This window comes from Myxocyprinus asiaticus, chromosome 16, assembly GCF_019703515.2.
Source record: "Myxocyprinus asiaticus isolate MX2 ecotype Aquarium Trade chromosome 16, UBuf_Myxa_2, whole genome shotgun sequence".
NCBI lineage: Eukaryota > Metazoa > Chordata > Actinopteri > Cypriniformes > Catostomidae > Myxocyprinus > Myxocyprinus asiaticus.
In genome coordinates this window covers 38,629,081-38,645,669 of record NC_059359.1, presented here as the reverse complement: position 1 = coordinate 38,645,669, position 16,589 = coordinate 38,629,081, and the positions used below count along the sequence as shown (strand labels likewise).

Genomic DNA, 16,589 nt, shown 5'->3' with positions numbered 1-16,589 from the left:
AGACCAAGATATTCTGTCCTGTATCAGAAGTCGTCTCTATGGTGCTTAGGTGGCTTACTTTATATGGAAAACATGCATGGGTCTCACCTGAGAGCATGGCACAGCTAGCAGGTCCAAAGATTGATGAAACATCTGCATATCTTTGTGGTAGCTCATTCTTAATTGGCTTTGACTTTTTTAAAGAAATAATTCATCCCAAAATTAAAATTCTATCCCATTTGCTCATGACGTTAGGGTTAGGGTTAGGGCATAACCTAACAGGACTTTATTTCTTCTGTGGAACACTAAAGGATATATTTTCAGAAAGACCCATTTTTCTCTTTTCCATATAACGACATTGGAGAGTGATTGATAAAGTCTCATGAAGCCATACAATCGCTTCATGTGTGGAACAGACCAAAATGTATGTCATTATATACTTAAAATATTCCCTTCCACTGTAGCCCTCAAATCTCATTCACATTGGGCATTTTCAAACTTGGCATCTCACTAGTCATATGGACTACATACACTGATGAGCCAAAACATTATGTCAACCTGCCTAATATGCTGTTGGTCCTCCGCATGCTGCCAAAACAGCGCCAACCCGCCGAGGCATGGACTTTACAAGACCCCTGAAGGTGTCCTGTGGTATCTGGCACCAAGACATTAGCAGCAGATCCTTCAAGTCCTTTAAGTTGCAAGGTGGAGCTGTATTGGCTTGGACTTGTTCGTCCAGCACATCCCACAGATGCTCAATCGGATTGAGATCTGGGGAATTTGTAGGCCAGGGTAACACCTTGAACTCTTCATTATGTTCCTCAAACCATTCCCGAACAATGTGTGCAGTGTGGCAGGGTGCATTATCCTGCTAAAAGAGGCCACTGCCATCAGGGAATACCATTGCCATGAAGGAGTGTACCTGGTCTGCATTGATGTTTAGGGAGGTGGCACGTGTCAAATTGTCAAAACTGTTTCAGAGATGCTCTGACCCATTCATCTTGCCATAAAAATTTGGCCCTTGTCAAAGTCGCTTAGGTCTTTACTCCTGCTCATTTATCCTGTATTCAACACATTGACTATGAGAACTAATTGTTTGCTTAACATCTAATCTACCTAGACCTTCACATGTGGCCTTGTTAGGAGATGTCAACGTTATTCGCTTCACATGTGAGTGGTCATAATGTTTTGGCTCATCGGTGTATATAGTACATTTAAGGAGCTTTATTAGAGCGTGCCAGTGAGAGTTAACACGTTTTCACTGCATGGAAAAGACCAGATTGGACTTTTTTTTTTTCTTTCTTCATGGAAGAAATAAAATCATACAGGTTTGGAATGCTATTAAGTCTAGAAAATGAACTATCCCTTTACTCAGTTCAGACAGTATAGATAATATTAATATCTCTTGTTGATGCTAAAAGAAAAGACTAAACATTTTATTTATACTTAACACTATAAACCTCTAGTTATGCATCTGTTATTATTTCCTTCAAACATCTGTCCATTGTGCATTCTCCTATTGCGATCAGTCTCTCTGATAAGATTGGTCACCAGGGAGTGTAATTGCGTTGTTTTGAAGTGCACGTGTCAAAGGCATTAGTGCACAGAGAAAGTCCAAGTGATCAATTTTCCCACTGTCATCACTCATTGTGCAAACAAAGACAAAGAGATGCTGTTCCATAATAAACGCAGGAGATGCTTCAGGCAAGCAGCTTGATTAAATGACATCGCCATGACGTCCATTCACAGGCCAGCACACATAAAATGAGGTGCAGCCAAACAAATTAGTGGAGCTTGAATGAGGTTGCAGTGGCAAAGGGCGCAATGAGTGTGTGAAGGCATTCACTTCTATTGACAGGTGCCCACTTGGAGGTAAAATGTATATCCGTGGATTCCTCTATCCAGATTAAAGATTTTTTATTTTTTATTTTTTTTGACATGGGACATCTAAACATCACTGAAGATATAATTGACAATTATCCCCCAAATCAGTGGAGGTCAAAAGAATATGGCCTGGAAGCTGATGTCAATGTGTTCCTGTCACTTCCGTGGTGATGCCCTGTATTTGCAATTGGTTTTGAAAGGTTCTGTATGTTCTGATTGGATTTTTAAGATCAAAATTGATTCTACAAAATTTTTAGTCCCACAATCTAAGGTCTCCCTGGTCCAATAAAACAAAATAATTAGCAATTAACATGAAGAGAAGCTTAAAAACCCCATGAGCACAGTTTTCTTTTCTGTTTTTTTTTTTTTCATTTTTTTTTTTTTATATAGAGCTATGTAAAAATCCCATTAATTCTTTTCCATAGGCAAATTCATTTTTAATGATATCTTATAAACCTTTAAAGACAGACCTATCGTGAGCTCCGAGGTTTTAACTTCATTTTTTAGAAATCGTGTTTGATAGCGGAATTTCTGGTGAATATCTATACTACCCACGATCCTGAACAGAAAGATCCACCAATCAGAGAATCATGGCCAATAAAGTTCACCAAACAAATGGCAAATATCTCAATTGCAATATTTTTACAGTAAAATTAAAATATGTAGTTTCTGTGCATATAAAGCAAAGCAAGAGTTTTATATGTTTCCCTCGTTTTTAATTCGATTATGTCATTCACAATGCTTAATGAGATTGTAGTTCATGCCCTTATGAAAGATGTTTAAGTACAGTCTTACCTTACCTTTGTCCGAATTACAAATACTTAAAAAAAAAAAAAAAATAAATAAATATATATATATATATAATATATACACTACCGGTCAAAAGAAACACTTACTCATTCTTTATTATAAATTTTTTTTTTTTTTTTTTTTTCACATTTTAGAATAATAGTAAAGTCACTAAAACTATGGAATAACATAAATGGAACTATGGGAATTATGTTGTGACTAAACAAAATCCAAAATAAATCAAAACTGTGTTATATTTTAGCATCTTCAAAGTAGTCACCCTTTGCCTAGAATTTGCAGACATGTACTCTTGATATTTTCTCAACCAACTTCTTGAGGTATCACCCTGGGATGCTTTTTAAACAGTATTGAAGGAGTTCCCATCTATGTTGGGCACTTATTGGCTGCTTTTCTTTATTATTTGGTACAAGTCATCAATTTCAAAAACAATAACATTTTAGTTTTATAATGAAATAAATTAATTATATTTTTTTCTACAAAACTAATTTCAAACATTTAAACATACACCTTCAGATCAAAAGATTTTTAAGATCATGAGAAACATTTCAGTCAAGTGTTTCAAAACTTTTGACAGGTAGTGTATATATATTTTTTTGCTTCAAATTAAAGTTTGTAATGCTGTGATTCACCTTGAAGCTGGTAGGTTTGGTTCATGGCTTATAACTACAGGGATTTTTATGAATACCTATGTAAGAAATGAAAGGGAAAAAATACTTCCGGAACTAAAACAGCTTAAATGGGCACGCACTGTTGAAGTTTAGGTGGGGCCAGTGTAAGAAATTAACTTTTCCTTAGGAGGCAATATTTGATTTCCAGGGGCATTTTTCCATTTGTAAGGGCCATTTTTTTTCTAACCTTACAAAATGACTCTGTGTCATCTTTTTATGTCAAATACGTCAATATATCCAATAAATTACATTTGCATAATAATGAGATACTGTAGACTATTACCAATAAAATGAAATCAACTTACATTTGTAGGGCTAGGTATTGGCATTGATTTCCCAATTTAATTTGATTCAGTTAGATTCCCAATTTTGATTTGATTCAATATCAATTAATCTGGAAATATTTTAGTTACAGTTTCAACAGGAATGTTTCAATAATCACATACTGCCTGATCTCTACACTGCATAATGTAAATTGTGTAACACATTCTGGGTTCACTTCATTTTTCATTCATGTATTTCTAAATATTTTGTATATTAATGTAAGTTAAGACAGCCTATATCAATATGGAGTCAATGTGCTGCCTTATATATTTGCAAAAAAATAAAGTATTGCAAAAGACAAAGATGTGTATAACTGCAAAAAACAATGTTGTAAACGAAACCCAAGAATTGTGATCCTTTTTTTAAATCCGCAACAGACTTTTGGCATCAATTCTTTTGCAACACTTCTTTTTCTTTGAGTTTCACTTTGCGGAAAGTATTTTTTCTTTGCAATGCTCCTTTTAATGTTTGCGGTTCCTCTTTCCCTTTGCGCTTCACTATGTGGCACTGTTTTGACATGGGACGGAGTTTTGAGTCTGAGGACATCTCGTGGGGTGTGGCTTATTCACAAGGTCAAGGAGCATGCGCAATTTTGCTTGTTATGGCAGACCAGTCTTATATTAGTCTCATAAAATACTATTTCATGTTCAGTGAGGATTGACTTATTGGTTCTTTCTATCTTTCCATCAACTTTGAGCATTTGACTCACCTGCTCACAAACTCTGTTTCCAGCACCAATACATGATACATTTTTAAATGTGTAACATAAGATCAGTAATTCTTCTATGTGGTGGTTGTTAAATTTTTAGTAATATTTCCATGTCTTCAAATTAAAGTGTAATGAAACTTGACAAAATTCGCAACACCGCTAATTGTGTTTGGCTACATTAAAGAATTAGTGCACTTAAAAATTTCAATTCTGTCTTTGTTTACTCACCCTCATGTACGACTTTCTTCCGTGGAACATGAGAATTTGTGAATATTGGCGTCGCTGTTTTTCCAAAACACAAAGTAAATGGTGACTAAGTCTGCCAATCCCTAACATTCTGCATGTTTTGGGTTCCACGGAAGAGTGTCATATGGGTTTGAAACTACATGAGGGTGAGTAAATGACAGATTTTTTTAAACTAATCCCTTTAAAATTATAAATCTCTTATTCTGTGTTTTACCAAGGCATTTGAGGTTAGTTAGGATTTTTTAAACAACAAAAATTACTCAAAAGTATGTTTGCTAAAGTATTATTTGTAAAATATTAAAAACATTCAGTTTCTTGTGAAATATTATAAATTGTTGAGCATGTTACTACAAAAGACAACAAATTTGGGGGCCTAGGTAGCTCAGCAAGTAAAGATGCTGACTACCACACCTGGAGTCACAAGTTCGAATCCAGGGCGTGCTGAGTGACTCCAGCCAGGCTTCCTAGCAACCAATTGGCCCGGTTGCTAGGGAGGGTAGAGTCATGTTGGGTTAACATCCTTGTGGTCGCTATAATGTGGTTCTCGCTCTCAGTGGGGCGTTTGGTGAGTTGTGCGTGGATGCTGTGGAGAATAGCGTGAAGACTCCACACATGCTAGGTCTCCGCGGTAACGTGCTCAACAAGCCACGTGATAAGATGCGCAGATTGACGTGGAGGCAACTGAGATTCGTCCTCCACCACCCGGATTGAGGCGAGTCACTACGAGGACCTAGAGCGCAATGGGAATTGGGCATTCCAAATTGAAAAAAAAAAAAAAAAAAAAAAAAGACAACAAATTAGGGTACACTTTACACACACTGGTATACAACATGACAGCTGGAGCTCTGGCATTTTGGTTGAGACATTTTGTGTGTGGTCGTGTCAGTTGTCTGGGACTGATGCCTCTAGTCAGCGCAAGAGAATTCTGGTCAAATAAAAATAATTGAATTATACGTAGTCCACTCCTTTATTGAAAGGAAAATGTTACACAAAGAAACAAGATTGTGGCCATGAAGCATTGTAATGTCTCACCAGTAGCACAAAAGCCCCACAACTGCTTTCATCATCTTGTGATAAGGAGCAAGGATCACCATTTCTCCAGTATACTCTAAATTCTTTGGTCTTCTTGTACCTCATAGCCATATACTTCCTCAGTAAATAACTAATATACACATTGTTTACTGGGTTAACATAACATACTGTAAGTATTCCTCAAGAGTAACATTGGATTGGTCTACCACAAAAACATACAAAAGTGCTAAAGACAACAAAATAATGCTGTAAAATTATACTGCTCCTCTTCTGCATTAATGCCTTGTTTTTTATTAATAACATTTAAAAACAAGACATAAAGATTGTTATGTTATGTTGCACTTAACTCTAAAACAACGTGAATGCAATGTGCACCACAAGATACGTACTCTTTAGATTCTTATCCACCTTTTTCCTGACTTCTCCATGGGTGGCACCATTGTGGCGAGAGACTTCCTCTCGGATGCTCCACACTTCTGCTTAGTTGTTGTTATCAGCTAGACTAACGTTACTAGTGATGGCAAGCATCTAAGGGTCTGGATAATTATGCTCTGTTATAGGGTGTTATAACAACTACAGGTGGCTTAAAAACTACTGGAAAATGAATGTCACAATAATAAGCCCCACAAAAGCTGCCAATGCTGAAACATTCCGAGTCGAACCAGATGTAATATCAGAGGTTGCATTAAACTAATTCACTGTCACTTGCCTTTTTTTTAAAACATTGACAGATAATTCCAAATACTGTCTGTCATTTTGGAAGATAACAAAGATGAAAAACATTTAAACCAAGCCTTTGTTTTATTAATCATCTTGTCAAGGTTCATATCTCATGTTGCGCTGGCACTTGTTAATGCAGAAATAATGCAAAGGTACGTGCCTCAAATCTTAAGATTTTTTAATTTAACCTATTATGACCATACGTCCTCTTTTCACGGATGTTTCCTCTTTTTTCGAACCTTAAAAAGTGACCAGTTGGGATTTATAGATTCCCTAAATGTCCGCGATTTCTGTTTTCATATTGAACTGCTCAACAAAAAATGTAATTAAATCTAGCGCATCATACGTGAATTCTCTGTCTGCGTGCTGTATGTCTGTCTCTCTCTTTCACACACACACACACACACACACATACAGGGCGCGTACAGAAATCGCTAGATCCCAGTAACTTTGCCATGTAAATGTGTGTGATTGTGTACTTATCTATTCAGGGACTGCTGTCGAGAACAAAAGTCCATGCGTGGCCTTTAGTGAGAAAGGGGTTTACGTTAATACAGACTGTTCACTCATTTTGACTGTTGTTAGTGATATTTCAGTGCTTGGTAATGGGAATAAGCTGTGAAGCAGAAGTCTGTAGCATCCGCGTTGGAAGAACATGCTAAGTATAATGGGTAATTTCGCTGCCTGTGAAAAAGGTGGATAAGGGGTATGAGAAAGAGCTTCTCACCCAATCTTGTTAGCATTTATCATAGTTGGGCCTGTTTTAAGTATGTGGGTCACATGACTTTGTTCAAATTTTCTGTGATCGTTAAATCAGCATGACCTAAAACCAACATGGCTGCCCATGGTTCAGGACATGCTGACTTTGTGATAATTAATTATATATTAATCTGACTTTTCTTCAGTAAAAACAAAAAACTGCTAATATTAATTGTGAACATTGTCTTAAGATGCAGAAGAAAATGAAGTCATGTGTTGTTCATGCTGTTATTTAGCATATTTTGAAGTGTGCGCATCCCCTGAGATACAATGCCAGATTAAGGGAAGAAAAAGGCTTAATCCATAATATTACACATACACATTTATTACACTTACACATGTCATACATACAACCTTAAAGCCAAACTCTTCTCAGTTTTGTTACACACAGTGCTGGGTAGTAACAGATTGCATGTAATCTGGATTACGTAATTAGATTACAAAAAACAAGTACTTGTAATTGGATTAAGTTACATTTTAAAATATTCATATTCAGACTAGTTACTTTTTTATGGATTACATGATTACATATTAAGAAGGCAACAGCAGTAAACTGTTCATTTATTGATCTCCCTAATCATTCTCTTTTTTTAATCTTTTGCATTTTTCATTCTAAATCAGCATACCGCTGATATACCTAGCAATGACATTACATTATATTTTGTGATTTCTCATCCCTGATTATCTTACTAAATATATAACATCTATCCCTCTCACACTTTTGTACTCTAGCAGGTGAGGAGGCTTTTCAGACAGACAGACAGCATAAGTGAGATGGGCCGATGAGCAGGAAAGTATAGCACAGGAAGAGATAGTTTTACTCAATAGGACAGTTCATTTTCAATCAGTGCCATGAACCATGATTTGCTACTTGCTAGTTGGTTGTAGGTGGTAGTAGGGTGAGGGACATATTCATTTAAGACAACATTTGATTGGACAAAAATCTTTGCAGTGCAAGATAAGTCATTATAAGACATAGATTTTTGCTAAAAGTGAATGTTTAGGAGTGCACAAGCATAGCAATGGCCTTGAAGCTAACACATGGACTAAAAGCCACAAAACATACATTTTGATTTCATGCGTCTTTTATGGTATTTTTATGTAATGAAACATCTGTTGTTTTTTTTGCTTAGAGCCTAGCTATACAATCACTCAGAGCATTAGAGCATGGTTATAAACGACCATGTTGACAGACTAAATATTTATTTTAGTTCCTCCCTAACGTATTCAAATACCCTTAGTTGCTGAAAGTCAAAGGCATAAGCCTGAACACAAGCGACACTGGCAGGAGACCATTAAACTCAACAAAAGCACTTGCTGTCACAATGACTCCTGGACTCCCAGGATGCACTGCAACAACAGAAGTGTGTGTGTGAATTAGATAAAGAAGCAAGACTCTCTAATCCAAGACACAAGGGCCACCCAGCTAAATGAGAGGATGCAAAACTATTGCAAACACTCCATACGTTCATGAAAACCACTGCCAAGTTAATTTCCTGGGTTTGGCCATCACTGCTTTGAATAAACTATGCATCAAATATAGTCTGGTGGATTTACCGAGAAAATGGTCAAAATATTAATGTAATTTAATGCAAGACACATTAAAAAAATTATGGCTTCTTCAGTGCAAAAGAGTTCATTTCATGCCAACATATAAAGTTTCCATCTCATAGAGCTTCGTTTGGGGTTATAGACATCGACAGAGAGGGCATTGTGTCAAATACAGAGAGATGATTCAGGATGGGAGTGAAGTTAAGTATTCAGACCCTGTTTACATGAAAGTCAAGTGCGTAACAAACCCACGAGATTCTCACTTCCCCATTACAATGGTAATGGGATAATATCAGCAAACAAAATGTTCTTTTCTGACGTAGCTGGCTCAAAATATATCAATAAAATGCATGAATTAATGAACTTGTTTTGAAATGTGTGGATTCATAATATGGGCAACTAAAAAGTATTATCTTTAAAACATAAAATACAAAGTGGTAAAGCAAAATGAATTTGCCTTCCCAGAGCTGTTCAGTTCGTAGTCCTATAACATGCGGAATAAGTAGCAAGATTTTTAGAAGAATATTTCAGCTCTGTTGGTCCATACAATGCAATGTGAATGGTGGCCAGAACTTTGAAGGTCCACAAATCATATAAAGGCACCATAAAAGTAAATCATACAACTCCAGTGATTTAAACAACGTCTTCTGAAGCAACCACACTGAAATATTGATCTGATTCTTACCCACACTTATCATATCACTTTTGAAGATATAGATTTAACCACTGGAGTCGTATGGATTGCCTTTATGTGATTTCTGGGGCATGAAACGTCTGGTCACCATTCACTTGCATTGAAAGGACCAACAGAGCTGAGATATTCCTCTAAAAATCTTTGTTTGTGTTCAGCAGAAGAAAGTCATACACAGCTCTAAAGGTATGAGGGGTGAGTTAATTATGAGATAATTTTCCTTTTTAGGTGATCTATCCCTTTAAGAAAAAATTGCTTTTTGTATTAAGATTGAAAAAGTACAAACATTTTTAATTGAATATTGATGGAACAACATTATTTCCGTGAAAATAAAGAATAACAAAAGGTTGATTACAATTCATTAAAAAAGGTGGTGTGATAAAAGCCCTGCATGGGTGTATAGTGATATACTGTAGTGCAGATATAGGGACAAAAATTATAGGGACAACATTGTTAACTTAGACAAATTCATTTGAAACAGCAAGATGCTTTTTTTGAGTACCAAATTAAGCTATTGCTTATTTAAAATGGACACTTAAGAAAAGGGGGCAGAATTTCCTGTTAATTTCACATTTGGCATTTCATATCATCTCAAAGTGATCCCACTCCAAAATTTTTCATAACAAATCTGCTGTGACCCCCCCACACACACACACTAAAGAGTGGTTTTTTTTATGGGGGGCCTTCAGCCCTGGGACTTTTTTTTTTTTTTTCTATCCCAAATACCATCCTTTCACTTCTTGGACAGTTATTGAAAAACATCAGTAACCTTAAATAAAACGAAATATGGCAATTAAGTATTTTACATCAAAATAAATGTGATAATTTAAGGGATTCTCAATAGCTACATAAATTTGCAGCATTTCAAAAGCTTTTAAATGACCTCTAAATCAAACCTTCCATACTGGATCAGGAAATGTCTGCAGTGCATAGTGACAAACAGGTATTCAGGAAAGGGCTGTGGTAGTTTTTGTTGTTATTTAGTGTTTTGGGAGAAAATAAAAAAGTACCTTACCCCCAGGGGAGCCTTTAGCCTCATTGTACCCTATTGTCTTTGATGACTAAATAAGTTGTAGTTGTTCAGTGTTCTCAACCTGATATGATAAACATTGTAACCCAATGCTCCATCACCAACCTTAAGTATGTATATACAAGGCTAAAAACAGAAAACGAACTATTAAATGGCATACAGTTGCACTAAACTTGCACCACATAACTCAGTAATGAGTGTAAAGGGAACTGTTTCACTGCTAGCCATTGGCTGATTAAATAAATGTAATAAACTTCAATGAGTACAAAAAGAAAAATATCATACATAAAACACTGCTGACATGCAGACGGCTTTGTTTATGAGCAGAACATCCTTCAGGCTAAACTGACAGGTGCTCTCAACACAATGCTATTTGAGGGAATGAACTTTCAACACCTCCAATAAGCCAGTGAGCTGGCAGCACTCAAGCACGGAATTGTGGGTCATCCCGAGAGCAGAGCCTCTTTTCAAAGGCTCCCTGACTAATGGTTTATGCATATGCATGTGCGTCTTCATGGTGGCGGTAGAGCTGGAGTTGTTCTCTCTGTCCTGTTGTAACTGAACAATTCCCCTTTGGTCGTGTTTACCATGAACAAATGGAGTTTTGATATTCACACACACGCCAGCATCGACCTGCCAATCAGAGCTTCACGTACCCTTTCTTCTTTTAAGAAATGAGATCATGTGTGAGGCTGCCAATTAAATGGAACCCTTTTCCTGCACAATGAAACTGTGGACCCCCCTTTCCAAGAAGCCTGGAAGGATGCAGAAGATGTCCAAAACACAAAACTTGTTTAAAGGCATAGTTTACCCAAAAATGTAAATTCTGTCATTGACTCACCCTCATGTAGTTTTATTCCTGTATGACACAGCACAAAAGAGGATGTTAGGCAGAATGTCGCCATTCACTTGTAGTGTAAAGAAATAAGTCGCAATTAAAATAAATGGTGATAGAATGCCTAACATCCTCTTTTGTGTTCCATGGAAGAAGTAATACTGGATTTGGAAAAATATGAGGGTGAGTAAATAATGACAATTTTCAGTTTTGGGTGAACTTTCCCATTCAATTTAATTGACATTGTGCATGGAGGTCTCAGATGTGCTGTGCTGTCAATTAGAACTACACAACTCACTGGGTTGTGGATGAAAACTGTTGTGTTACAGATCAAAAGCAGCAAGGCATCTGCTATAGGTCGTTTATCCAGTGCTGGTGCCTCCCATGCCAGCTTAAAAGCATAACTGATGGACTCAAATGAGTGACACAAAATAGGAAAACTCCATTGATTATAAGTTTCTAAGGTCAACAATGTTGTTTTAACTTGTAGCAACTTGTGCAAGGACAACTGTGATCTTTTCTCAAAGTCAAGGTGAAATGGCATCTGCAACACATTGTCCATCTATAGACCAGTTCACACTGCCCCACCAAACGCCAACAGATGCCAACACTTCAAACATTCTGAAGTTGGCTGTTGTATTTAGAATGTTGGGAAACATATGTCATATTCACACTAATCCAACAAACTTGCGTCTTTGCGTGTTGTTGTTCAACAAGGAAGAGGTTGTGGATGAAGCCTAACATGCATCATTTAATATATAAATACTGTATATATGCTTGATTGATTAAATATGATTAGCATGTATTCAATGTGTATTCAGTTCAGTCGAAGTACAGAAATCAAGCGGCAAAAATATTTTACACATGAGATTGTCCATAAAATGTGGGAGAATTTAGATTTTTTTAATAATTGCAGATCTGCATTGAGTTCGATGAGCTGAAGTCAGATTACATCAGAGTTTGTTGGAAAATCACACCAGACTGCTCAAAGGTTCCAAGACTTGACCAACACTGATAGAACATGAGTGAAAACCAACCTAGTCTCATTGAATGAGTGTTACTATGACTACATTCTTGAGGTTTATTTGCCTCGTTCTGTTTTACTGCAGTTTCCTGGTGAAATTAATACTAGAGGCACTACAACAACTGCGTTTTATTCACTTTCACACAAATCACAAGTACAACGGCTGATTATGACTTTATTAACACTTATTTTTTGCTCTGTTACTCACACACTGCCATGTTATAATATTGAAACATTTTTACTCTAACGCAACATTTGGTAAAACGATAAATTTTTACGCTTGTATTACAGACCTTACAACATTTACACACTTATTCCTATGAGATTAGCTTCTGAGGTAGCTCACCTGATAGAGCGTTGGATTTTGGACTCAGAAGACTGAGACTCGAGCCCAGTCAAAAACGCAAGCTGATATTTGAGATGAGTGTCATAGAAGCAATGACAATGACAAAATGACATGTTTGCTTCAGAAAATGTGCTTTTCATGTCACATTTCCTTTTAAAACACTATTGGTTAGGTTTAGGTGTTGGTTCTGGGTAAGGATGTCTGTTTTGTTTACCTCGCATTCATATTTTTGAACACTATCGGTTAAGTTTAAATGTTGGTTAAGGGTAAGGATGTCTGTTTTGTTAACCTCTCATTTGCTTTTAAAACATTATCGGTTAGGTTTAGGTGTTGGTCTAGGGTAAGGATGTCTGTTTTGTTCACATCTCATTTATCTTTTTGAACACTATTGGTTAGGTTTAGGCTAAAGTTTTAGGTTAGGGAGGTATGTTTTACTCATTAAAACCTTCATCAAATATTCCTCTTAAAAACCTTGTCTGATAACGATGCCATTTCACTCCCTTTTGGTGCTCCCCGCTGGACATTTCATTGGAAAACTGCAGCCAAACATTTAAAACACAATGTAATTTGGGTTTTCAAAAATGTGGCCATGGTCATGTAATTTTGTAATTCATGTGATCAGGCTGGTGAAAACAGACGCCAACAAACGGCAACAGAGTGAACACACTGATCCAACAGTGGTGTGTGTTGGGGAGGTGTGAACTGACCTTATCAGGGGCTGTATTTCTAAGGGAAACAATATTCAATGTGAAAAAAAAAAAACAGAGGACGGGATTTGATTTTATCTATTGGGAATAGACTGGACCGTAAAAAGTGGACGTTTTCTTCTCCACACTCAGAGAGACACTCTGTCTCTTTCTCCAGGATTCTCCACAGTGTAGAAGTTATTGCAGTCTCTTTACATTTGGCATGTTAGCTTTCTCTGAGGAGGCAGAATGTCCTCCAGGGAGTGTCTAGAGAGCCCAGCTCCCCTCATGCCAAGCACACACCAGGAGTGTTGACTATGTCCCTGCGGACTGGCGTCAGCTCGGCTAAAACTTCAGCCCTGACTGAAAATGCACCCAGGGATCCCCTGCTTGCTTAGGGTTTCACATGTCCTGTTTTTCCACAGTCTCATTTAGACAGAACTGACTCCAAAATGCCTGCATGTATCTCTCCGCTGTCTCCACGCTGACCCAAAGCCGGGTAGAATTTGGCAGAGTGGAAAATTTCAAAGCACCATCAGAGGGGACACTAGGCTGGGAACCCACGTAATGCCGGCGGGGTTTAGCGCTGGAGACTCAGACTCAGACTCTGCTGCTGAAAAGCTACAAGCTCATTTGAGATGTTTTGACAAAGCCTCAGTGTAAAATGCTGCGAAGTTGTAAAGCACAGCATAAACACCATAAACAGATCCACCTGTGGTGAGGAAAACTGTCATCATTATTCACTTGTACACTGTACACTTTGACCACAAAGACATGTAGGCATTAGTACAATTCTGAGGGCATTTATAAGCAGTGGTGTAGGTTTCATTTGAACATTGTAAAACTGTCAACCACGGTAAACCAACTTCTCGAATAGGAGTAGCGCCAAGCTAATTTTCAGTTTTATTTACGCTAAAGAAGTCTAGCTGTTTATGTTCCCATGTGGACAATGTATGAGTGAATAAGACAGTAGTGTTGTACTTTACACCATTACTAGAACATGTTAGAGTCTGGATTTTATGTGTTAATAACTTTACTGATTATATTTGCTTGTAACATAAATATGTTGTGATATACTGAGTGTAAAGTGGTTCGCTTTACGCCAAATTCAGTCTGATTTATATTTACGTTCTTTGATACAATGCAGATATGAGAGTGACTCAGTTACCCTATTGATTTTATTTCTGTTCTGTTTATTCATTTCAGAAGTATTGCAATTGTAATATCCTTATTAACAACCTACATGACTCCAAGGCTACCATATGGGGAACAAGAATATATATATATATATATATATATATAAGGATGGACATGGAAATATTCAGGAATGCTTCCCAAGCTATGGCATAATATTTACAGTCTCTGTTATATATTTCTGTAATATTTGGCCACAAAGTACACATCTTGCCTCTAATATCTATAGCCCGTTTTTTTTATACACTTCATCCTGTCAACAAGTGTATTACATTTTCAATTAATCTGACATATAAGAATGTACACGATAACACACAGCCATGCTACTAAATATATGTGGGGCACACATTATTCTCATTGAGGTCATACTTGGGTAATAAACACACTGAAGTTTCACAAGTGCACCAAATAAACCGGTTGACCTCCCCATGCCAAAATCCACGAGAAAACATTCCAGAAATACTACCCAGGAGACAGTGCTGAGTATGTAGTCTCATTTATTAGACTTGCTTTATGCTGTGAACAAAGATGGGAAGAGTCTGTTGCTCTGAGCCCAAACCCAACAGTGAGACACCTGGGCTTGAAAATGAATGACTGCTGCGATTGAAAATGAACAGAAATCCAAAGACGCTTTCAAGCTGTCCTTGTACAGAGGCAAAGAGGCTTTGATGTCTAAAAACAACAAATAGTATGTGACACAAAAAAAGCCTTTCTAAAACATCACAATGCATGCATGCCATTACTTGGTAGCAAAATGTGTTTCATTTTTTTTTTTTTTTTACTAAAATGTATTGGAGTCCCAGATCAGTAGTTAAAAAAATGTATTGCCCTAACATATCTGCCTCATTTACCTTTAACTGACCTTAAAACACAATACATTAACATTCAAGCATTAGTTTAAAGAGTCTCTGGGTCATTGCACACTCTTTAAGGCCTCATCTGATGCATCAGGATGAATCTTGCCTGTTAATGGAGCTTCTCAATCACAAAAGCCACTATTATGGCAGCTAGAGCCAGTCCCAATGAGAGCAGTTTGAGTCCTTCACCCTCAAATATCCATGACCATCCCATGAGTGAAGAATCCACAGAGGCATGGATGCCATTTTGATGGGAACTCTTCAAATCCTGCAAAAGAAAAAACAATGACACTTAAATACGAGATAGATGGATCCCTAGGCGTTATTTAACAATTAACTTTGGTTTACTGTATATACAGTAGTTTACCTATATTTATTCTTATTTTTTATTTAGCTTTGATAATTTTAGTGACAGTGTTTGAATGTTCTTCAGCTGTTAGACAGTTTGCACAATAAAACCCTCTAGGAAAAGTTGCGTCTTTAAATGTATCTCCTTTAAAGTACTATTGCTACAGCCTAACACATGTAGACAGATGTTTTGGCCAATGTTTTGCATCTCGGGCCATTTTTTGAGTGTCCCCGCCACAAGATTTGCGTTTTTAAGATGCTGTGTCAAGTTATAAAAAGTACAACTTCTAAAAACGTGTCTCGGGAACACTGCAATCTGTTCCATCCAAGGAGGTCTAAAATATGGTTCCATTCCACTACACTCCGTCTCGTTTTGAACGCAAGAGCGCCTCTTATGCAAACACCCCTAAGAAATGAGTCAGTGAACCTGAAACCAGACTAATTATACAGGGCTTCCTCAAGACCAATTAGTTGACTAGTTGTTCAGGCAGTAATTTTGAAAATACAGTACATATTTTTTCCACATCTAAACTATCAGTAGTAAAAAAAAAAAATTTAAAAAAAAAAAAAAAATGACAGGAATGGAATATCTTTGGAAACCTTTGGCTAATGGATCACCCCCAGCTGGCATTGTACAAGCAACCTTTGTGTTAGCAGCCCAGATCCTTTAGGCTACTTGCTGATTTTTGCGTGTGGACATTCTTATAGCATGTTACAGCTTGTCTCTAGGTCTATGCTCATGCAAACATGAGGACACAATAGCTTTATTCTTTTCTTTCATATGTCTTTATTCCACTACTGAAAGCCAAGAAAGCACCTGTGCTCAGCCAGAATCACAGGTAGAACATCTGCAATAAAGCCTCATACTTCAAAAGTGTCATAAGATGCAAATATCA

The 16,589-nt window shown here is 37.0% G+C and overlaps 1 protein-coding gene across 1 annotated transcript in view; it reads right to left on the bottom strand.

The window, feature by feature from the left end:
• Positions 1 to 14,968: 14,968 nt before the first annotated feature.
• LOC127454388 (threonylcarbamoyladenosine tRNA methylthiotransferase-like) overlaps positions 14,969 to 16,589 on the bottom strand; it is a 594,560-nt gene continuing 592,939 nt past the window's right edge. The window contains exon 15 of the mRNA XM_051721568.1: positions 14,969 to 15,613. Within this exon, the coding sequence (XP_051577528.1) occupies positions 15,455 to 15,613 (159 nt within the window). The 3' untranslated portion in view covers positions 14,969 to 15,454. The remainder of the gene's footprint in view (positions 15,614 to 16,589) is intronic.